Source organism: Chlamydomonas reinhardtii, chromosome 1, assembly GCF_000002595.2.
Source record: "Chlamydomonas reinhardtii strain CC-503 cw92 mt+ chromosome 1, whole genome shotgun sequence".
In the NCBI taxonomy this organism is placed as follows: Eukaryota; Viridiplantae; Chlorophyta; class Chlorophyceae; order Chlamydomonadales; family Chlamydomonadaceae; genus Chlamydomonas; species Chlamydomonas reinhardtii.
In genome coordinates this window covers 4,959,782-4,981,170 of record NC_057004.1, presented here as the reverse complement: position 1 = coordinate 4,981,170, position 21,389 = coordinate 4,959,782, and the positions used below count along the sequence as shown (strand labels likewise).

Here is a 21,389-nt window from a genome sequence, read left to right as displayed (position 1 = left end):
GCCCATTACTTGCATCCGGGTTCCCGCAACAAATTCACATTACCGTAGGCTAACAGGGTTTTCTGCGTACATTTGTAGAGCATTATTGACAGGCGACTTGTCAGAGGCCGCCGACTGAGTGCAAATTATGATGCTCGCCAACACGCGTCTTTCCCAGCCTGCCGTTGCCTCCAAGCGCAGCGCAGGTAGCCGTGTCATCGTGTGCAAGGCCGCGACCACCGTCCCCAACAAGCCGGAGCCCGTGCAGCGCATTCAGGCCCCTGCACCGGGTGCTCAGGACGACGACAAGCCCTACCTGAACGTGATCCCCAACAACGGCCAGTGGCATAACGGCATCCCGCCGGTGATGGGCGGTCACCTCATGTCGAGCGGCACTGTTGCACCCATCTCCACCTCGAAGGGCGCTGGCATCGACCTGGTCCCCCACCAGTTCCAGTACCATGACACCGAGACCGACGTCAACGTGCTTCTGTACGTGACGCCAGAGAAGGCGCAGGCCGGCCTCGTGAAGCTGGTTGAGGAGGCCGCCGCGGAGGCAGTCAAGGCCAAGGGCGCCTTTACGCTGGTGCTGTCGGGCGGCTCGCTGCCCTCTCTGCTCGCCCCCCTGGCCGCCTCCAAGTCCGTTGACTGGTCAAAGACCCACATTTTCTACGTGGACGAGCGCAACGTGCCGCACAGCTCCGCCGACAGCACGCACAAGGCGGTCAGCGAGGCGCTGCTGAGCAAGGTGCCCATCCCCGCCGCCCAGGTGTACGCCATCGCGGAGGGCCTGCCCGTGGGCCAGGCCGCCACGCAGTACGAGGGCCGCATCATCTCCATCCCCGCCGCCGCCCTGCCCCGCACCGAGGGCGCGGCGCTGCCCAAGTTCGACCTCATCCTGCTGGGCGTGGGCCCCGACGGCCACGTGGCCTCGCTCTTCCCCAACCGACCCGAGACCGCCGCCACCAGCGGCTGGGTGCTGCCCGTCTCCAACTCGCCCAAGCCGCCGCCGGAGCGCATCACCTTCAGCCTGCCCGTGATCAACGCCGCCAAGGAGGTGGCCATCGTGGCGCTGGGCGAGGGCAAGAAGGAGATCGTGCAGCGCGCGCTGGAGGTGCAGGCGCTGCCGGGCGCGCTGCCGGCGCAGCTGGTGCGGCCCAAGGGCGGCAAGCTCAAGTGGATCCTGGACGTGGCGTCGGCGCAGGATTTGGACATCGCCGCCTGGAACGAGAGCAAGCAGTGGCCCCGCAGCTCCTTCTAAGCAGGCGGCCGTGTTACTGGGCGGCGGCGTAGCTCGCCGGCGGCGGCTAGTGCGTCGCAGCGGCGAAAAGAAGCAGCGGCGCTGCGGTGAGCAGGACACGATGTGTTGCGGTGGGGTGTTGGGCGATGTGGGCTGGCGTAAGGAGACGCGACAGCAGAGGCAGTGGCTGCTAGGTATGGCTGGGATGGAGGCTGGTAACGGGCCCGGCGGGTGTGGGGCACGGGTTTTGGGCAAGCGGTAGGGAGTTGGCCCGGCCGCTCAGACGGCTCGTGCCCGTTACGTAGGGCGTCGGGTTGAGCAGATGTTTCACTTGGTTGTGGGCGTGTGTGCGGAACTGACCGTAGCAGGGAGCGCTGGCCCGACATTGGGGATCAGCATAGTAGGCAGCTGTCGCTGTGGGGATCAGTATGAACAGTGCGCGCAACTGACCACAGAGCTTGTGCGTTTCTCGTACCTAATTTCGCCGGAGGCAAGGCAGCAACGCCTTGCGAAGAAACCTGTGTACAATGGTTGAGAGGTGTGGCGCCGAGAGGGGCATTTGTCTGTATGGGATTCACTGTTTGGTAGGTATGCGGCGGTGGAGAACCTGTATGTGAGGGGCTGTGTAAAGCTCATGGTTGGATGCCACACCGGATGTCACGTGGGCATGGGAACTGGGATGCACGTGGGGAGGGCCACGACAGCGGTAGCGGGAGCAGCAGAAAGAGCAGGCCATCAAGTGGTGAGACAGCGGCTGGGAAGGGGTGTGGTGCGGGGGAAGTCTCGAAGAGCTGCACGGTACACACATGAGGCGACGGACGAAGGGCAAGGTTGGGGCATGTCAGGGGTGCACCTCGTGGATGCACCTAGGTCAAGCCCTTCAAGGCTTCAACTGGCGACTTGCTGCACAAGCGGCCGGCAGTACCAGAAACAGCTAGCCCCAGTCAGCATCACGCGATGGCAAGGGCAGCAGGAAGCACTGCAGCAGGGGCCGAGGAGCAACGGCTGCTTGGGTGCTAGCAGGCCGAGGACCCAAGAGGAGTGCTCTCCTGGGATTTGGGTGCGGGCATGAGCATCTACATTGGTCCGCGTCCGTGTGGCCCGACAGCCTACCTCTGTGTTGGCGTGCCTCGGGTGCGGGCATGGGGTGGGCTGCGTCAGCGCCCAATTCAATTGAACCGCTGGTCGCCGCTGAAGAGCCACGCTATCATATGCTAGGTATAATCTAACTTGCATATCGACAGTATTAAATGCAGGGCCCCCGACACGCGCGTTGAACAAGTCCGCATGACCAGGCTTTCACGGTGCTTGTGCTCTTTACTCTCTCCTCTGCAACATACACTTCTTGAAGCTATTTGTTGCACAACAAACATGCTGGGTCGTTCCAGCCTTGCGCAGCTGCGCCACGGTGCAAATTCCGCACTGCGCCTGGCGCCGCCCGTTCCGCTTGCTGTCGGAAGAGCGTCGCTAGCGAATTTTAGTCATCGGCAGCTATGCTTTGCGTCAGCGTCGGGCTCCTCAGCCCACGCAATCGGCGACGCGGAACCGGCGGCGCTGGCCCCTGCTGCGGGCGCTCCCGCGACCTCGGCTGCTTCAACGGCCGTCAGCGCCAACGAGGGGGCCTCCAGGCTGGAGCTGTGGCACGCACTGCTGCGGCTGCTGCACGAGCAAGGGGACTTCGAGGACCCCGACACGCCCGTGTGAGTGACTGTTGGCGCAGCGGGTGGGCGGAGGTGCGGTGGCGCGTGCCAGGATGTGATGCCGCTCGCGGCCTAGCACACGGGGACCGCCACTTTCCTAAGCCCTCCAGCATCAGCGGCGGCTCGCACGGTGTATTTGCCTTGCTCGTATATGTCTGTGGACGTGCATGCCGATGTGGGCTGGCGGAATCTGTGAACGCCGCGTGTATGTATGCGCGCCGGGGGCCCGAGCTGAACGCCACGCCACGCACTGCTGCCACACCGCTGCCTCTACCCCGCCACGGGCCCCTCTCCCCCCCCAACACATCCCGGCAAGCACTACCCATCACACTGGCCTTACCTTACCTTACCTTACCTGGCCCCCGCAGCGAGGACATGCTGGACGAGCACGACGACGTGAAGGCGGCGCTGCTCAGCTTCGCGCGCCGCCGACCCGACATCCTGTTCAGCCTGCCCGAGGACAAGGTGCGTGAGGGCATGGCCCCGACTGCAGCTGCGGCTGTCGCCGCGACTGCAGCTGCGGCTTTGGCTGCGGCTTTGGCTGCGGTTGCAGTTGCGGCTGCGGCTGCCGGAGTTTTGGGGAGGTGGGGGCAGGCATGCGAGCCCCAACCGGTGGGAGGTGGGGGCGTGTGGGTTGCCGAGCGTGGGCCCTATAACCTGCTTGTGGCGTCGCTGTTTTATCACGCATTCACACGCTAGTGTGTATTTCCGTACCTTGAGCTCTTGAACACGCGCTGCGCAGCTGTGCGACCTTGCGGCTGCGGAGCTGCTGCCGCGCGACAAGCCCGACCGCAAGCTGCGCAACGCGCACCGCCGCCTGGGCGAGACCTACGCCCGGGCGCGCATCCGGCTGGGGGCGGGGGCGCTGCGCGAGCACGCCAGCTTCCAGGACGCAATGCGCGTGCTGTGGGAGTGGGCGGAGGCGGCGCCGGGCCGTGTGGCGCCGGGGCTGGATGTGCTGGTTCGGGACCTATTGGTGCGCGTGACGGCGGCGGCCACTTCGGAGCCGGTGGCGGAGGCGGTGGCGCGTGTGGCGGAGCTGGAGAGTGAGATGGGCACGCCGTCGGCGGCGGTCCTGGCGGAGCGCGCGGCGGCGGAGTTGAGTCCGGAGGAGCGGCGCAAGGTCAAGGAGGCGGAGGCCGCGGCGCGCAAGTGAGGCTGGGAGGGGCGGCAGGGTGCCAGGGCAGGAGGGGCGTCAGGGTGCCAGGGCGGCAGCAAGGAGCGACGGTGCCGAGTCCCCATGATTCTAAACCTCGTAGGCCAGTCCAGCCAATTTTTGTCCTCACCCCCGCTTGCCCCTGCCACTGGACAGGCACCAGCAGCGGCTGCGGCGCGCCACCGCCAACGGCGGTGTGGTGGAGGCGGGCGACTGGTTCTGCGGCGAATGCGGCGCCGCAAACTTTAGCGACCGCCGCCGATGCTTCAGGCGAGTGGCTCAGCGCTGCATCACTCGCCAACACCACTACAACACGCACCCTTACCGCCACCATGGGTCCTTGCGCGGCCGGTTGTCCATGTGACTCCTCCATGCGCCTGGTTACAGCCGAACCGACTTGTGTGTGTTAGATAGCACCAGGAAAGGAAACACACACGCCGACATGTAATGGACCATGTGGGTTTTTGTTTTCTTGTGGATGCAGGTGTGACTACGACAGCGAGGCCCGCAGCAACACGGTGGTCAGCGACGACGACATTCTGGCGCTGTACGGCACAAGGCCGCCGCGCCGCCGCAAGCCCCGCGGCGTGGTGGAGGCAATCGCCACCGCCGATGCCGACTCCATGTACGGCGCGGCGGCGGCGGCGGCCTCGGCGGCGGCGGACTTGGCGGCGGTGGAGGCGGAGGCGGGGGCAGGGGCGGGGGCTGCGCCCAGCAGGAGCTTCAAGCCAGCTCGGGATGCGGAGCGGCCACGGCGTGGCCCGGTGCAGCTGGAAGAGGAGGTCGCCGGGGATGCGGGTGAGTGCCTGAGTGCGTGGTGGCTTCGGGGTATAGGGCGCAAATGCGCCCCGGGCAAGCACTTCGAGGCTCCGCCGCGCCACGGAAACCCGTCCAGTTGTCGACATGGTCCCATCCCTGTATGCGTTCTGTTTCTGTCGTTGACTGCAACACCTGCCGATGCCGCAGACGCCCCTCGCGCCGTTCGCCGCGGTGCCCAGAAGCCCTGGGAGCGCCGGCAGCAGGAGGGGGAGGGCGACCGGCCGCTGCGGCCTCAGGGCCGGCCGGGGCTGCGGTGGCGGGCCGACGCGGAGGAGGAGAGCGACGGCGGTGGCGAGGCGGAGGGCCGGCGTGGGCGGTCGCGGAGGCCGCAGGTTGGCATGGAGGAAGAGGCTGACGGCGACGAGGCGGGGCCGGCCACGACCGATGTGAGGCATGGGGGTGTATTTACGTTCCGGTGGTACCCGGTAGTGCCCTGCTTACTGGTGCTTGTGCCCTGGCATTGCACCCGTGCACCGGTATGCCTCTCTCAGCGCCATCTCGACCTGCCATGACAGCGCGCCTGTGTCCATGTCCGATTGTGCATGCACAACCCTGCACACTGCAGGCACGCCAGACCCAGGCTTACCGCCGCAACATGCGCGACTTCTACAACGGCGATGACAGCGCCGGCGGCCGGCAGCAGCAGCAGCAGCAGCAGGGTTTCCGTGGCCGTGACCGCGACCGGGGAGCAGACGTGGATGTGGACGGAGGCGAGGGGCGCTTCGCGCGGCGCGGCGGCGACGGCGACGGCGGCGACCGCGGCCGCAGCCGGCGCAGGGGCTGGCTGCATGAGGTTGAGGAGGAGGGAGCGGACGGCCGTCAGGGCCGCGGCGGGCAAGGCCGTGACTTCCGCGACCTACGGAGCCGCGGCGCGCGTTCAGAGGAGGCTGCGGGGGAGGGCGGCGACTTGAGTTGGGAGGACTGGGAGTCGGCCAAGCCAACGGCGAAGGCAGCGGCGGGGCCACGAGACCGGCGTGGCCAGGGCCAGGAGGACGAGCCGACAACGGCGCAGCGGAGCGCGGGCGGGGATGGGGAGGAGGATGAGGACGTGCGGATGGTGGGGCGGCCGCGGGGCGGTGGCAGGGGTGGCGGCAGAGGCGGCGGTCGGGGCAGGGGCGACGGGGGCCGTCAGGCAACGGGGGGCCGTGGTCGGGGATCGCGCTGGTCAGAGCCGCCGCCGATCGGTGGCAAGCGGTTCTAGGCTAGTAACGGGTGTGTGTGTGTGCAAGAGGAGGCAGCAGTGTTGTAGAACCGGGTGTTTCTGTTCAGTCGCGTGCAACACATCGACTTGGTGCACCTCGCGGGATTGTGCATAGACCATTATGAGTATGTAACGTTTTACAACCGGCGGCGCTTGGTGACCACCCCAAGCCCAGGATGCTCGAGGTATGTAAAGAAGGTCAGGTTTGGGTCAGGTTTGGGTCAGGCCAGGTCAGGAACAGGCAGGGAACACACAACAACAAACTGCCCCCCATGCATGGCTTCGGCAGCTTGAGTCACGCTAGGATGCATGAGTTGGATGTTTAGGACGTGGACATGGTCGTGCCGTGCACCATTGTTGGTGCGCGTGCACCGAGCCCGGTGGTGGCCCGAGCCTGAGGGACAAGCGTGCTACTAGGAGTACCCCCGGGGCAAAACCCCAAAGAGATGACTTTGCGCGCTGCCGGCCCTAGCCTAGATTTTCGAGGCCAGCTGCATTGAAGTGCATTCGAAGAGTCGAACATCAAGCTGTTGGGCAAAACTCTCGATGCAGCGAATTTCTCCATTCCAAGGGTCAGGCACGCGCATCCGATTCCCAGGCAAACTGGAAGGGCTTGCTAGTACCTCTGAGGCACCTGTGATGCAAATACAAACATAGACATAATGCACATTTAAGATGCCATAGGGCTCACCGCAAGAACTTCTTCCCAACCGAAAACCCTGTGCTGCTGCGCTGGCCCTGGCCAGGAGCTGGCCATCTAGGACAGCCGCAATCATTGCGGAACAATTGGCGAAAACCATCAGATAGCCTAGATTTGGCCTGTGGGCACCGACAATCGGCAGGGTGTTGCGCAACACAGCCTTGGGCTTGTCGCGTGCATTTCGGCCAAAACTAGTCATTTTGTGCCCATTGCGCATGCGCGCACCGGCACGGTAGCAGCGCCGAGCTGGAGCAGCCGTGCGAACCCGCGCCCGGACTGGGAGGGATGTCGCGCCGGTCCGCAGCTGGTGGCCCGCCGCGGCACCCAACTGCCAAACTTAAAGGTGAAGAAGACATTCAAATTCGTCGGCGACGCGGAAGCGCAGCCGAGTGCACTTTTGGTTACGTCCTCGACCTCAGCAGCGCAAAAGGAAATCGCGAACCTTTCGGCAGGCGCTCGAGGCGTACGCGCGCTCGCTGACGGCTTTCCTACTGCAATGGTTGTGCGCACAGGTGGATGGAGCCCGGAGGAAGATGCCCTGCTCACCAGGTGCGCGGCTCAAGGGCTTTCAGGGCTTTTACGACCCGCCGCAGCCGCGGCCGTGCGGCGGGTCGGTGCCGGGCACGGGCCGCGTGCACCACCCGACCTCCCGCGACCATTCCATAGTGCCCGTAGCTGTCTCCTAGCGCCATTGCGGCGTCTGCGGGCTCACCAGGAGGCTCGACAGGGCAGGCGCCAGGCGAGGCAGCGCCTCGCCACCAACAACCCCCGCGGCCGTTACCTAGATGTGATTGGGGCGGCCGGAAACGGGGTCGAGGGCAGCAGCGCCGCTGCGTGCACTGCCATGCCGGTACTGCGTCAGCAGCCGCCGCGTGGGAGGGTTGGTTTGTGGTATTGTTTGCAGGGCGCAGGCTTTTGAACTCGCGGCGTGGGCTCTTGGGCCCGGTCTGCGATGTATGAGGCACCACGCCGGGGCCGCCCCGTCAGCCCAAACCAGCGACGGAGGCGGCGAGATACATGTCACCCGGTGTCACCGCGCAAGCTAGAGCGGTACCGTTTTTCAAACCCTGTGTGCGAAAACCCCAGCGAGGGGCAGCGACACCACCCATGCCCCTTTTCCCATCTCGCAAAACCCACTTCCCACCCCCACGCCATGGCCCCAAACAGGCTGGTTAAGAAGTTCGGCGAGGGCAACTGGAGCCCCATCGCGCGCGCCCTGAACGAGGCCACCGGCAAGACCGAGGCCACTGGCCGCATCGGCAAGCAGTGCCGCGAGCGATGGAACCACCACCTGTCGCCGGGGCTGCGCAAGGACCCCTGGACGCCGGAGGAGGAGGTGCTGGTGGTGGATGCTCACAAGAGGCTTGGCAACAGGTGAGTCTGTGGGTTTCGTGAGGAGTGCGTGTGTGGGGGGGGGGGGGTCGGGGGGTGATGGATGGAGATGGGGGGGAGAAGAACTCGAGGCACGGGGTGGAAGGGGGACAGTTGACCGCATGTGGGTCGGCGAGCCGGGCAGTGGAGCATGAGGCCAGACGGGTGCAGAGGTGCAGGCGAGGCGGGCCAGAGGCGACGCCCCGCAACAACCCCCTGACCCTGATGTGGGTTGCGTTTCTGGCTGCGTACAGGTGGAGCGACATCGCGCGCTGCATCCCCGGACGTAGCGAGAACGCAGTCAAGGTGGGTTCCAGTGGGCTTGTCTAGCGGGTGTGCAGCGCGTGCGTGTGTTTGTGCGTTCAATGCGTGGGTCGCGTTGTGTCGTGATGGGACGGGCGGCGAACTGAGCAAGCGTCTTTCCCTCGTTTTGCCTCGCCTTCTTCATTTTTACTGTGATATTTTACATGCCCGCCCGCTGCAGAACCACTGGAACGCCACGCTGCGCAAGCGCGTCACGCCCGAGAACCCGGCGGGCCCATTGAAGGAGTACCTTGACTCACTCAACCTGACAGTGGCGCCACGCAAGAGGGGCGGCGGCGGCGGCGGCGGCGGCGGTGGAGGCGGCGGCGCCAAGCGCAAGCGCAACAACAGGTGTGTGAGTTTGGGGCGTGCGGTGGGTGGTGTTGTGGCTTTTCGTCTGCCACCATTGTGCCTAGTGCACTTATATTCTCTGTGGCCGATACGCCCGCATTACGCCCCCCTAGTGCACTTGTACGACATTCCACGTGCTGTGTGTGCTGGTGTGTGCTCATGTGATTCTCTTCACATAAAGAACCGCAACTGCGCCCACAACCCCTAACCTACCTTTCGTAACCAGCGGCGTCACACCGCATGCCCGCATTGCGCACTTCCGTTGCCCTGCGCGCTTCCTTCCCTCGTGTTCTTCCTTGAAAAGCATGTACTTACTTACAAACGCACACACGCGCGAACCGCAGGGGCAGCCAGGAGGAGGACACGTCCGAGGACCCTGACGAGGACCTGCTGCCTGACGACCTGGATGACTCTCTGGACGACTCCACCACCAGCCGCACCGCACACACCGCAGCAGCGGCCGCGGCATCAGGCGGAGGAAGAGGCCGGACTGCCAGCCGCGCTACAACCACTGGCGGCGGCGGCGGCAGCCGCGCTGCACACGCCGCCGCCGCGGCCCGCACAACCTCGGCGCCGACTGCCGCCGCCGCCGTCACTGCCGCCACCGTCGCCGCCAACAGCCCGGACAGCTCGTCGGCTGGCGGCGCCGTTGGCCCGGCCGCGGCCGACGCCGCGCACTCGGCTGGCGGCGGCGCCGTTGTTTGCGGCGGCGCCTACAGCAGCGGCGGCGTGGTCACCTTCGCCGGCGCCGGCTTGCTGTGCAGCGCCGCTGTCCCCACCACCACCGTCACCACCGCGGCGGTGCCGCTGGCGTCAGACGCGGGTGTGGGTGTGGACGACGGTGCGGACGACCTGGCGCCTGGCGTGCGCCGCTCCTCCCGCCGCGCCGCACAGGTAGGCCGCGTTGAAGATGATGCCCTGCTGGGTTTTTTTAATGCCATATAATTGTCGCCTTCTGCACGATATTTCTTCGAACCTACCAAACCATGAATTACCGTGCTTGGTGTCAAGATTTCGGCCCGTGAAGTTCGGTGGTGGTCGTTGAATTTAGACGCCAAAACAACTTGTGCATTACTACTCACGATTACTACTTCATAGCTTTTTCTCCGGGCGTTGTGATCATTTGCAACAGTGTCCCTCGAGAGGTGCGCGAGAGCGCACTGGGTGGAGGGGCAAATACCACGGGGTTGTGCCTGCCCATGATGTTTGACCGGGTTGGTTGACAAGGGCGACTGGGTATGTGCGGGGACAAGCTGTCATGAGCAGGGAGATGTGTAGACGGCCCAGGGGCTCCCATGCGCTTCGGAGGCCGAAGTATAGGTGCAACCCTGCCACGCCTTGCCCGTGTCCGCCCGAAATTATACTAAATTTAGGTAAAATATACGGAAGCCCCCATGTCGCCCCCCCCCCGGGAATTCGTAAGCCTTGATAGCAGCACGCTACAAAATTCAGGTGCTTCAATAGCAGGCTGTGACATTTTTAGAACGCTTTCCGGTTGTCTATTGTGTCTGTCAACATAATCACATTAATTGTTTCTGCTGATCCGTGTCCGTCGCCCGCAGCTGAGCAGCCAGCGCCTGCGCGACATGGTGGAGGCGGAGCGCCGCCTGATGGACGAGCTGGCCGAGGACGAGGAGGCGCAGGAGCAGCAGCAGATGCAGGCCGCAGAGGCGGCGGAGGCGGCTGCAGGGGCGGCCGCAGAGGCGGCAGAGGCGGCAGAGATGCAGGCTGAGATGCAGGTGAAGCGAGCGGAGGCGGGCGAGCCTGCGGGCGCCAGCGTCGGCTCCGGCCGCGGCCACGGCGGCGGCGGCGGCGGCGGCGGCGGCGGCGGCGCCAGGGCCGAGTACGGCGCTGAGGCGGAGGTGTCCAGCGGCGGCGCGGCCAAGAGGCGGCGCCGCGACGGCGGAGGTGCGGCGGCGGCGGCGGCGGCGCAACGTGCCGGTGCGCCGCAGCGGCGCCCGCCCGCCCGCAGCGAGAGTGTGTGGTGAGTTTGCGCAGCGGGCGCTATGACGCCTTGCTTGCCGCGTTAGGCCAGCTGTTAATCTTCAAGCCTCTGTGATTGCCTCGCGCCTTATCTGACGCCCGCCTCCCTCTCGCACCCTTGCGTCCTTGTGTTTTGTTTTACAACCGTGCGCACTGCAGCGACAGCGCCGGCATCCGCATGGCCCCGCTCCAGAAGCCGCCGCAGCCCGCCCTGCCCAGCCAGCATCAACAGCAAGCGCTCCACCACCAACTCCAGCACCAGCATCAGCAGCCAGCGATGTCGCCCTTTGGCTACGCCGCCAGCCAGGCCGAACCCACCGCTGCCGCCGCCGCAGCAGCCGCCGCCGGCTGCATGGTAATGCCCCGCGTCGCGTCCAGCGCCGCCCTGGCGCCTGGCGCCGACGCCAGCGGCGGCGGTGGCGACCGTGCGGCCCTGGCACCCCCCGGCAGCATGCTGGCGCACGCCGCTACTGCCGCCTCCGGCTTCCCGGCGGCAGCAGCTGCTACCGCTGCTACAGCCGGCAGCCCCTACCACCCGCACCACCCGCACCAGCAGCAGCAGCACCCGGGGGGTGGCGGCGGCGGCTGGACGTCCATGCTGCCGTACAACTGGAGCACCAACAACATGCAACACATGGCGGCGGTGGCGGCGGCGCCTGGCGGCCCGGCGGGCGAGGAGGACGAGGTGAGGACGAGGCACACAGAACGGGAAACAGGACGAGTGCGTGCCCGCCCATGCCACTCTGTGTGTGTGTGTGTGTGTGTGTGTGTGTGTGTGTGTGTGTGTGTGTGTGTGTGTGTGTGTGTGTGTGTGTGTGTGTGTGTGTGTAACAACGGTTTACAGTTGTTTATCAGATCACGTGATCGTGTATCCGGACAACCCGTAGTTGCTAGTGCCAGGAGCGCATTAGCACCTTGTTTGTCGCGCATGTGTGTGTGTGTGTGTGTGTGTGCGCGTGCGTGCACGTCTTCTGTTGCAAAACTGAACAGAGTTTTTGCGCCTACCGGCTGCCTGCGCAGTTCCAAGCCTATCGCCGCAGCAGCAGCGGTGGCGGCGGGTGCTACAGCGGCGGCGGCGGCGGCAAGGTCCGACCCAAGGGCTCACCGCAACACGAGTCGGCCGCGCCGGCCATGCGCCACGTGAGCAGCAGCCACCGCCTGCACGGCCCCGCCGCCTCGGCCCAGCTGTCCCTCTCCCTGGACCCCATGCCCGCCGCCACCACCGTCACCACAGCCACCGGCGCCGGCGCGGCCGCCGCCGCCGCCGCCGCTGCCGCCACCGCCCCTGGCGCCGCCGGCGCCAGGGCGGCCGCCGCCGCCGTGGCCGCCGCCGGCCCTGCTGACGACGACGACGAGACGTGTCTGTTCCTGTCGCCGGCCGCTACTGAGATGACGACGGCGGGTGGCGGCGGCGGCCTGCGCCACGTGGCCAGCGGCAGCGCCCTGTTCAGCTACGACACCTCGGCGCCGCCGGCCCCGCCCCTGGCGCCGCCGCCGGCCCCGGCTCAGGAGGCCAGGCAGCAGCCCACCATGCCTGCTGAGCAGCAGCAGGAGCTGCAGCGGCAGCCGTCAGCGATTGCCTGCCCGCGGCCCTCCCTGGCGCAGCCGCAGCAGCAGCAGCCGTACGCGAACAGCCTGTGGCAGCAGCAGCCGCAACAGCCGCAGCAGCCGCAACAGCTGCAGCCGCAGCACCACATGCAGCACCAGCACATGCAGCACATGCACCTGCAACAATACCAGCAGCGCCAGCAGCCGCAACAGCAGCGCCCTCAACAGCAGCACCAGCAGCCGCACCAGCACCAGCAGCACCAGCAGCAGCACCAGGCGGGCGGCCGCCAGCAACACGCGCTGGCCCACCTGTTGCACCTGGCTCCCACGCCGCTGCCGCTGCGCGCCTGGACGCCGCCCAACCTGTTCGACACCGCCCACCTGCACCTGGACTTTGGCTGCCCCGACTCGCCGCTCCTGGACGCCCTGGGAGGGTCCGGCGGCGGCACTGCCGCAGCCGCCGGCGCCGGCAGCGGCGGCGCGGCCGCCACTGCCTGTACCGCTGGTGCGGCTGCTGCTGCTGCTGCTGCTGAGGCAGCTGCTGCCGCGGTGCCTGCTCCAGGTGCGGGTGTTGGTGCGGGCGGTGACGGCAGCAGCTCCACCAGCTCAGCCCCGTCGGGTGAGGCCGGCGGCAGCGGCAGCGGCAGCGGCGGGGCCGAGCCCGGCACCGCCCGCAGCGTGCAGGCTGGCGCAGCAGCAGAGGCGGCGGCGGACCGCAGCGACGCAGCCGTGATGCAGATGATGAAGCGGGAGAGCAGCTTCGGCTTCCTTGCTAACGCCGCCGGGGCTGCCGCCGCCGCCACGGGCAGCCTTACGGTCGGCAGCGCGGCCCCTGCTGCTGCTGCTGGTACGGCTGCTGCCGCGCCCTCTGCGGCTTGGCCCGGGGCCCTGCAGGCCTGCAACGCCGCCGCCACCGCCGCCGCTGCTGCGGCCGCAAGCGCTACCGCCTCCGCCGCCAGCTCGCAGGCCATGCCGTCAGCGCCTTCCTCGCCGGGCGTCTGGCCGCCGGCTGCGACGGCGGCGCCAGCGCTGCCCTACCTGCCGCCGCTGGCGCCTCTGGGCGGGCCGCCGGCGCTGCCGTCGCCGCCGTGCTCGCCGCTGATCTGGAACGGGCTGGGCATGGCGGCGCCGCTGCCGCCGCAGATGCACCACGCGCTGCTCGGCAGCACGTCGGCGCCGCCGCCTCAACACCAGCAGCAGCAGCAGCAGCAGCAGCACCACCAGCAGGCAGCGACGGCTGCGTCTGCCGACGCTGCTGCTAGTACCGCTGGTGCGGGTGCGGGTGCGGGTGCCGCTCCTGCCGCACCGTACATGCTGCCTGCCGGCTACTACTACCACCCCGGCCCCGTGCCGACTTGGCACCACCCCGTCAGCAGCTTCCACGGCCCCCTGTACGGGCCCGTGACTTACCCGCCCATGCCGGCTGCAGCCGCTGCAGTGCCCGCGGCTGCGGCTGCGGCAGTGCCGCAGTAAACAGCCAGCGGCAGCTGCGCTGCTGCCGCCAACAGGCACTGGGCGCGAGTGCTGGCAGGCGGGGTGGTTCGCCGTGTGAGCGTATGTAATAATAGACCAGCACATTTAAGGCCCTTGTATCATTACATGACAGCTGTGGGAGAGGAAGTGAGAGAGGACGGAGAGGAGGGAGTCGGCAGCGTATGGGGTCTTTGGAATCGAGTTGCCGGTCCCTTGGGAGCTGTTGATAGCCGCCGCCCTTGATTGTAAGTTGTATTATTATCGACGAGAGTGGGGAGGCTTAATGATTGAGAAATTGGAAATGCAAGCAGGAGCGCTGGAAGGTCCGCAGGAGTGGCGCAGAAAGAGCTTTGGCTCTGGCACGTCACGGCCCCGGCCAGGAGCGAGGAGACGGTTGATTGTTGTGTACCGCAATTCACCTGTTGAGTTAGAAAATTGGAAGAAATTGCGAGACACCGTGGGCAGAACGTGCAGCTGCAAAGCTTCTGGGGCGATCCTGGAACACGCACGATGTGGGGTGTTGCCGCGTGAGAAAGGTTGTGGTGCGCAAGAGAGTTCAGCGCAAGTCCTCGAGAGAGAAGAGCAATACATACGTTGGCAACTATAAGGTTAGTCATCGGCGGCCGAGGCGTACACGGGCGTCATACTGGCGTCAGCCTCGAGCCTTTGGCCGACTTGGGTAGCTGGCAAGGAGCGGTGACTAAACCAAGCAAAACGAAGAATTCGCGTGGGCACTTCACATTGTGGTGTACCGTACTTGGAAGTCACATGGAGCTGCGCAGGAGGCGCGTTGACGCCTGGCTGATGGGCGTGGCTGCTGTTGAGGTGAGGTGAGGGAGGGGGGAGCACAGCACGGGAGCACAGGTGAACGGCAGCGGTGGCAGAACGGGGCGGGGAAGGCACCAGGTGGCAGTACGTGTGCACATGTTGCGGTCGGTCGTGAGTGCATACTTGCGCGGTGATGGACTGGTGGGCTGTTGATGCCTGGCAGCGTGCATGCACCAACGCTCTGCACAACAAACTTGAGTTGTCGGTGGCAGGAAACTGGGAACCCACACACATCACACGAGCTAGAGATGGAGAGAAAGGTTGGGTTTGCCCCGGTCGTGCAGGTGCGGTTGAGGACGACAGACGACGGCGCAGTCCGCCGCGAGTGAGCGATGTACGGCTAGCATGAAGAACAAGAGCAAATGCATGGAGGTGTGCGAGAGGGTGTACAGTCTGTGCGGTGCGTGGTGCATCTGCATAGCTGCAGCCGCTGGCGCATGAGCACGCGGCAAGTAAATAAACAGTTGCATCAGTTAGCAAACGCCGTGAAAGCATTGAGGCAGTATACCTAGGTGCTCTCATGAAGGCCCGGAAAAAAGGAGCCAGCCCCACGGGCTCCGTGGCGGTTGGAAGGCGGTGTTAGTCGTGGTGGTGTTTGCGGTGCCGGTGGTGATGGTGCATGAGTTGCGGTGAGTTTGTGCCGCTGGGCGTGTGGGAGGACCAGCTGCCTGTGTGGTGTGGCGGTGCCGCACGGTGAAGAGAGCCTGCATGCACGATGCCGCCATTAGGCCTCGGCGCTGCAACCCATATCCGAGAATGCATTACAATTCTTTGCTACAGCATTGCGTATCGAAGCAGGGTTGCCGAGGACGAAGCGGGGGAGGTGGAGAGCCCAGCGGGCTTGGCGCTCGGGCCTGATACGTTTCGCGCAGGCGTGGCCCGACGTGGAGGTTGGCCCTTGAAAAGAAGAGCTGGGAGAAGCAGGCGCCTTGTGAGGAGTCTGTAGGTGCTGAGGTGTGCTGCGCCCGGCTTGGGCCGGGCCGGGCTGGGAAGAGGTGAGGCTGTGGCGGCGGCAGCCGGCCGCAGGCGGTGGCACTAGCCTGCTACCGCGCAACGCGGCAGGAAGCCAGATTGCGAAGATCAAGGCACATGGCGCAGATGGATGAAAGTTGCGCAGATGAAAGCAGGAGGTGGTTGCGAGGGAGGAGTGCGATCCGGCTATTCTGGATGGAGCACCCGACCGGTATGTGCGTGTGCGAGTGCGTGTGCGTGTGCACGTGTGTATGTACGCGCGTGTGTGTGTGTGTGTGTGTGTGTGGAGACGAGCAGGCCCGGCGATTGCTGTAGCCCAGTGGCTGACATGTGCACAGAGTTTGGCTGTCAAGGGAGGTAATGTGGTGTGCAAAGTCCTGACAGTGCGATTGATGTTCTCATTATGTTGCCCCTTTTACTTAACGGTGCAAAGAGAGGCAGGAGGAGGGCCGGCTGCCAGCGCCGCAGACCATGCGGACTCACCCCAGCTGCCCCTCCTGCCGTGACGTGCGATTGACACGGGTAGCTCTCTTGCCTTCGTGGTTGTTCATTTGCATGTCTGTAGCATTATGTTGCAGATGGGTAGCTGCTGCAGTTGGTCTATGGTGCGTAGTTCGTGTGTGCATGTGTATCGCCTGGTGCGCTGTAGCGCTTGCCCATTTGGGCGGATGGCCTCGAGTGGTGGGGGTAGTGGTGGCACGCGGCCAAGGTGTTGCGCAGCAGCAAACACGCTGAGGCGCAGGGTCCGCCCGCACTGTACTTCAGTGACGTAGGAATTTACTATCTGCAAAAATCGAATGTCGTTGGTCAAGAATTGTTGTTGCTATAGAAGCTTACTCATTGTTGTATGTATTATTTCCTCCACGCATTGCTGCGGCGGTCGCACGGGCGCCTGGGGACTGGCTGACTGCACGAGTTGCGCCCCAGCCCCCAGGGTCTGCCCCGGCTCCCAAGGCTGCATCAGGGATGGGGCACGTGGACAGCGAGAAGGATAGGCACCGTGCTGCTGCGGTGACACGCTGGGCCCGCATTGATTGACAGAGAGGTGACGAACTGTTTGAGGGCGAAGGCCTGGGAGGTGGTGCACGGCAGCAGGGGCGCCTGCAGTGTGTGCTTAGTAGTGAGGGGCGGCGGCACGGCACGGCCGCAGCTCACATGAGCGCGGCTCTTGATGTCGCTCGTTCCCTGTCGACGAGGCTGACGGGGCTGCGTCCAGCTATGCGGTGATAGCGCACTGTCTATTGAGGTGGAACGACGAGAATAAGTTACAGGCAGGATCCCCACAATGAAAGGGCTACCAAGCGCACCGGTGCACGGCATTATTTGGCATGTAATGAACCATTGCTCACTGCCCCTGAGCAGCTAGAACGCGGCCGGGCGGGGGCGTCTCGTCCGGGCGCTAGAGAGCACCAACACTGCAATTGCCACCACACAAAGCAAAATGGCGGTTGGTCCACGCCTGGTGCTGGCGTGGGTCCTCTCCAATAGAGACACAACCCACAGCCGCTCAGCCTCCGCGTTTAGACACAGGAACCCAGCGGCACCCACACACCCAGCCATCAATCATCAAACGTGATCTTCTTTCCCGCCGGCGGCAGACGTGCCACCGCCTTTTGCTGCTGCCGCTGCAGCTGCCGCGCCGCCCAGGAGGGGTGCACCGACTCCGCCCCCGCCGCACCCGCACTCGCACCAGAAGCGGCCGCCGCGCCACCGCCACCGCCATCCCCACCCCAGCCCCTGCCACCGCCGCGGCCTCCACGCCCCCCGCGCTCCGACGGCCCGCCTCTCCCGCCACCCCGGCTCGTCGCGACCCCCCGCCCACCATCGCGGCCACCAAAACCACCCTCCCAACCACCTCGGCCCGCCCCTCCATAGCCTCCACCACCAAATCCACCTCTCCCACCGCGACCGCCGCTGTCGCGGCCGCCGCCGCCGCTGCCGCCGCGCTCCTCCCACCGCCCACCACGGCCACTGTGTCCGCCGCCTCTCGCCATCTCGCCACCGCCCCGCCCGCTTCTGTCGCCAGCACCACCATCGCGCGGCGGCTGCGTCCGCCCTCGAGCCGGGGCCGCAGCGGCCGCCGGCGCGGCGGCGGCGGCAGCGCCAGAGGCCCCCGCATCCCCATCCCCCTCGCCATCATCGTCAAACGAGATCTTCTTGGGACCCGCCGACGCCGCCTGTGCTAGCAACTGCTTCTGCCGCAGCTTGGCCGCCCAGGAGGGATGCAGCGCCTCAGCCGCGGCGGCCGCCCCAGCCGCGCCGCCAGCACCCGCCGCGCCCGAACCGGCGGCGGCGCCGGACTTGACGGCGGCGGCGATGAGGTCAGGTGGCGGCGGCGATACGGACTTGGCGGGGCCGCCGCCCTGCAGTTGCAGCATGTGCCAGTTTGGGTCAGGGACGGAGCCATGAGCCAGACGTGATGAGCCGACATCAGCATCACCGATATACGAGACCATGCCAAGTAGCGTATGCGCGCTTGCCGTTCCAGCACCGCAGCCGAAACGCCACCCAACCCCTACGCACCCACACGCGCCCGCCGTACACACGTGCCCATACACACGGACCCTCGCCCCGGCACCCACGGGTTTTTACCTTGATGTGGTTGGCGTCTCCGCCGTACATCTGCTCGTACATCCGCCGCCGCGCCTTCTGCCCCAGCCGGTTCTTGGGCTTCTTCTCTTTGAGCGGATCTCCGCCACCCGCACCTCCCTTGTCCTTGCCCTGGCCCTTGCCCTCGGCCTCCGCCTTTGCGCCCTTGGCCCCGGGGGCCTTGCCGCCCGCCGCCTCCTTTCCGGCGGCGCCCTCCGCGCCCCGCTTCTTGCCCTTACCCGGAGCCGCCTCCGCTCCGACGGGCTCCTTGCCAGCCGCCTGCTTCGCCTTCCCCTTCGTTTTGGCCTCCGTCATTGCGGGCCCCTTGCTGCCGCCGTCGGCGCCGCGCAGCAGCTTGGCTGGCGCCGCGGCCTTGCCGACGTCACCGCCCGCGACCTCAGCCGCCGGCCGCTTCTTCCCAAACGCCGCCGCCGCCGCCGCGCCCTTGGCCGCCGCCTTGGCGCCCTTCGCGGCAGCTGCGGCTGCGGCAGCGGGCAGGTCAAAGTCTTCGCTATCGAAGCCGCCATCACCATCCCCCTCGCCATCGCCGCTCGCGCCGCCGCCGCTGCCGCTGCCGTCGTCTCCGCCCTCGCCGTCCTCGTCCGCATCCTCATCGCCCTCCCCGCTGTCCCAGCCCTCGAGCCCCAGCCCCGCGGCCCCGCCCGCGTCCCGCCGGCCGTCGGGCCCGCCGCTGCTCTCCTCCAGGAACGCGTCAATCAGCGCGTCCTCAATAACCCCGCTGTCCTCCTGCTCCTCCTCCTGCTCCTGCTCATCGCCCTGCACCGCCTGCGCCTCGCCATCCTCCTCCTCGCCGCCGCCACCGCCGCTGCCGCCGCCGTCGCTGTCACCGCCAAAATCGCCGCCAACACCTAGCGCCGCCGCAGCCACCGCTGCCAGGCGTCGCCGCTTCGCCGCATACCCCAGGCCCCCCTCTTCCTCGTCGCCCTCACCGTCTCCTTCCTCCTCTGTCTCCTCCTCCTCCTCCCCGCCGCTGGACTCGGCGGCAGCGTCCCCCGCCTGCTCCTCGTCATCCCCCTCCTCCTCCGCCTCCGCCTCCACCTCTTCCGCCCCCTCCTCCTCCTCCTCCTCGTCATCGCTGCCGCTGCCACTGGCGGCGCCCGCGCCCTCCCGGTCGGGGCCAAGTGCAGCTGCACGGAACACGGAGCGGCGCACGCACAGGCAACCACGAAAATATGGCGTTGAGTCAGAGAGCGAAGGCAAAATGTGGGGTGCAGGAGTGTGTTGAGTGTGTTTGGTCATCGGCCCAGTCACGTGTTGCACCCGGGCGCTCTGACATCCACCACACGCTGCCGCCGTCGTCCCTGCTACGCGCGCCGCGCCCTGCCATTTTGACCCCAACTCCTTTCTTATCCGTTTTCGTGTTTTTATGCCACCTCACTCACCGGCCTTGAACTTGCTTGCGAAGTCGCGGCGGCACTCGTCCACCTGTTTGCGCACACATGAGGCCCGCATCAGCCGCACCGCCAGCACACCCGCCACGCCACCAGCACCAGCACCACTGCCGCCGCCGCCGCCGCCGCCGCCGTCACCGCCGCCACTGGCGCTCCCTGTGGCGGCAGCACCCGCGGTGCCATCGCCGTCCTGCGCTGCTGCTGCCACATCCGCAACAGCAGGCGCCGCCTCCCCGGCCACCGCAGCCGTGCCGGCAGCAGCATCGGCGCCGGCAGCGGCAGCAGCCACCTTGCCGCCCTTCTGCTTCTGCTGTTGCCCCTTCTGCTTCTGCTGCTGTCCCTTCTGCGGCTTGGGCGGGCGGCCGGCGGTGGTCGCCTCGCGGACCAGCGCCTCTGGAAAGCCGGAGCGGAGCGCCAGCTACAAGCAGATGGCGAGGGCGCAGTGACACACGGTGCGCACAGCGGTGGCAATGATCAGACGGCTAACATGACGGCTGCAGATGTTGACACACGACAAGCAATACCTGCGCCGTCCCATCTGACGCACTGGGCCCCGGACGACGCGCACACACGCGTACGCACGCACGCAACCCCCGCCGCCCCCCCGCCCACACATGAACACACATGCACAAAGAAGCCCTTTCAAGGCAACACACGAGACCGCAGCCCCCGCCGCACCTGCACCGCTATGGGCTCCAGATCCATCGCTTTGGCCACCTCCAACTGCGCATCCAGCTTTTCCCGCTCACTGCCGCCCGCCTCGCCGCCGCCGCCGCGTCCCTTGCCCTTGCCGGGTGTGGAGGCTGCTGCCTCCACGCCCGCCGCCGCCGCTGCTGCCGCCGCCGCCACCTGCTGCTGCCGGCCCTGGCCCTGCGTCGCCAGCTGCGTGATGCGGCGTTTGATCTTTCGCAGCTCGAATGTCCGGGCTGTTTTGAGGGCCTGTAACAAAGCGATGGACGCCGAGAACGGCAGCAGTTAGTCGACGGTGTGCGTGATGGCGTCGTGGGTTCAACCTGATAACACCAACAAGCTTCAGCAGGAACGGAGCTTTCATTTGTGTGCATGTGACCAAGGAAAGCCCTGTACCTTCTGCAAGGTGCGGACGCAATGGAACAGCCACTTGCGCTGGGCCTCAGGGCTGCAGGGCAGTGATCCAGGTGGGTCCATTCAAAGAAGCGTTAGCCGGGCAACTGGTGTAACAAGAAGAAGTGTTGGCCGGGCAACCGGTGTAACAAGCATGGATCTCTACACGCACCGTACGCCACACGGGACCGGTACCTGCTCCCGCCCGCCCGCCCGCCCGCCCGTCTCCACACGCACCCTGTGTCCCTGTTCACAGGCTTGCCGAAGCGGCCGCGCCCTCCTGCCTTCGACAGGCCAGAAGCCGGCCTCAACTGCATACACACACACCATAAACCAGTACTGCATGAGGTGACGAAAGCCCTGAACAGTAGGCGGGGATTGCTGGACGACGACAGGCGACTAGAGGACGTCTGAGAGGAGGTCCTGCGACAGGGAAAGAAACCTGCGCACCTTGCCGCCACCACGCCCGCCGCGCCCACCGCGCCCGCCGCCAGGCTCCCGGCCCCCTCCACGTCCGGGCTTCATCGTTGATACCAGCGCCTACAGTCGCCGCGGCATGAACAGGTGGAGACTACTGTCGACGCGTCGGCGCGTCGATGACTGTTGAGGTTCTGCGTGGTCTCGTCGAGGCGGCTTTCTAAAAACGCTTTGATGTTGTGACTAGACTCGGCATACAACACA

At 66.3% G+C, this 21,389-nt stretch overlaps 5 protein-coding genes across 5 annotated transcripts; 4 read left to right on the top strand and 1 right to left on the bottom strand.

Moving 5' to 3' along the window:
* The first annotated feature begins 32 nt into the window (after positions 1-32).
* CHLRE_01g034400v5 (uncharacterized protein) lies at positions 33-1,860 on the top strand. The gene has a single exon (XM_001690032.2). It carries the CDS (start codon positions 128-130, stop codon positions 1,238-1,240), a length of 1,113 nt encoding a protein of 370 aa, XP_001690084.2. The 5' UTR covers positions 33-127; the 3' UTR covers positions 1,241-1,860.
* A 592-nt stretch (positions 1,861-2,452) lies between these two features.
* CHLRE_01g034380v5 (uncharacterized protein) lies at positions 2,453-6,300 on the top strand. The gene is made up of 7 exons (XM_043058695.1): positions 2,453-2,919; positions 3,288-3,384; positions 3,662-4,071; positions 4,232-4,345; positions 4,560-4,873; positions 5,042-5,280; positions 5,460-6,300. Exons 1-7 carry the CDS (start codon positions 2,591-2,593, stop codon positions 6,093-6,095), a joined length of 2,139 nt encoding a protein of 712 aa, XP_042928609.1. The 5' UTR covers positions 2,453-2,590; the 3' UTR covers positions 6,096-6,300.
* A 312-nt stretch (positions 6,301-6,612) lies between these two features.
* Positions 6,613-13,925, top strand: CHLRE_01g034350v5 (uncharacterized protein). Its single transcript, XM_001690031.2, has 9 exons — positions 6,613-7,138; positions 7,308-7,344; positions 7,963-8,169; positions 8,421-8,472; positions 8,651-8,820; positions 9,165-9,714; positions 10,383-10,804; positions 10,963-11,488; positions 11,824-13,925. The coding sequence occupies exons 1-9, from the start codon at positions 7,081-7,083 to the stop codon at positions 13,822-13,824; spliced, it is 4,023 nt and encodes a 1,340-aa protein (XP_001690083.2). The 5' UTR covers positions 6,613-7,080; the 3' UTR covers positions 13,825-13,925.
* Positions 13,926-13,972: 47 nt separating this feature from the next.
* Positions 13,973-16,970, top strand: CHLRE_01g034325v5 (uncharacterized protein). The gene has a single exon (XM_043058694.1). The coding sequence runs from the start codon at positions 14,108-14,110 to the stop codon at positions 14,429-14,431; it is 324 nt and encodes a 107-aa protein (XP_042928608.1). The 5' UTR covers positions 13,973-14,107; the 3' UTR covers positions 14,432-16,970.
* Positions 16,971-17,010: 40 nt separating this feature from the next.
* Positions 17,011-21,362, bottom strand: CHLRE_01g034300v5 (uncharacterized protein). Its single transcript, XM_043058693.1, has 7 exons — positions 21,159-21,362; positions 20,946-21,019; positions 20,712-20,763; positions 20,304-20,564; positions 19,617-20,043; positions 18,217-19,361; positions 17,011-17,987 (listed from the first exon to the last, which is right to left on the bottom strand). Exons 1-7 carry the CDS (start codon positions 21,231-21,233, stop codon positions 17,184-17,186), a joined length of 2,838 nt encoding a protein of 945 aa, XP_042928607.1. The 5' UTR covers positions 21,234-21,362; the 3' UTR covers positions 17,011-17,183.
* Between the last annotated feature and the right edge of the window lie 27 nt (positions 21,363-21,389).

Excerpts from the sequence above, each read along its gene's own strand:
- CHLRE_01g034400v5 (XM_001690032.2), top strand. The coding sequence starts at position 128 with ATGATGCTCGCCAACACGCGTCTTTCCCAGCCTGCCGTTGCCTCCAAG.
- CHLRE_01g034380v5 (XM_043058695.1), top strand. The coding sequence starts at position 2,591 with ATGCTGGGTCGTTCCAGCCTTGCGCAGCTGCGCCACGGTGCAAATTCC. Across the intron at positions 2,920-3,287 it reads GAGGACCCCGACACGCCCGT|CGAGGACATGCTGGACGAGC; the intron begins GTGAGTGACTGT and ends TGGCCCCCGCAG. Across the intron at positions 4,072-4,231 it reads GCGGAGGCCGCGGCGCGCAA|GCACCAGCAGCGGCTGCGGC; the intron begins GTGAGGCTGGGA and ends GCCACTGGACAG.
- CHLRE_01g034350v5 (XM_001690031.2), top strand. The coding sequence starts at position 7,081 with ATGTCGCGCCGGTCCGCAGCTGGTGGCCCGCCGCGGCACCCAACTGCC. Across the intron at positions 8,170-8,420 it reads CACAAGAGGCTTGGCAACAG|GTGGAGCGACATCGCGCGCT; the intron begins GTGAGTCTGTGG and ends GGCTGCGTACAG. Across the intron at positions 8,821-9,164 it reads AAGCGCAAGCGCAACAACAG|GGGCAGCCAGGAGGAGGACA; the intron begins GTGTGTGAGTTT and ends CGCGAACCGCAG.
- CHLRE_01g034325v5 (XM_043058694.1), top strand. The coding sequence starts at position 14,108 with ATGATTGAGAAATTGGAAATGCAAGCAGGAGCGCTGGAAGGTCCGCAG.
- CHLRE_01g034300v5 (XM_043058693.1), bottom strand. The coding sequence starts at position 21,233 with ATGAAGCCCGGACGTGGAGGGGGCCGGGAGCCTGGCGGCGGGCGCGGT. Across the intron at positions 20,044-20,303 it reads TGGAGCCCATAGCGGTGCAG|CTGGCGCTCCGCTCCGGCTT; the intron begins GTGCGGCGGGGG and ends ATCTGCTTGTAG. Across the intron at positions 17,988-18,216 it reads GAGACGCCAACCACATCAAG|GGCGGCGGCCCCGCCAAGTC; the intron begins GTAAAAACCCGT and ends CTGCAACTGCAG.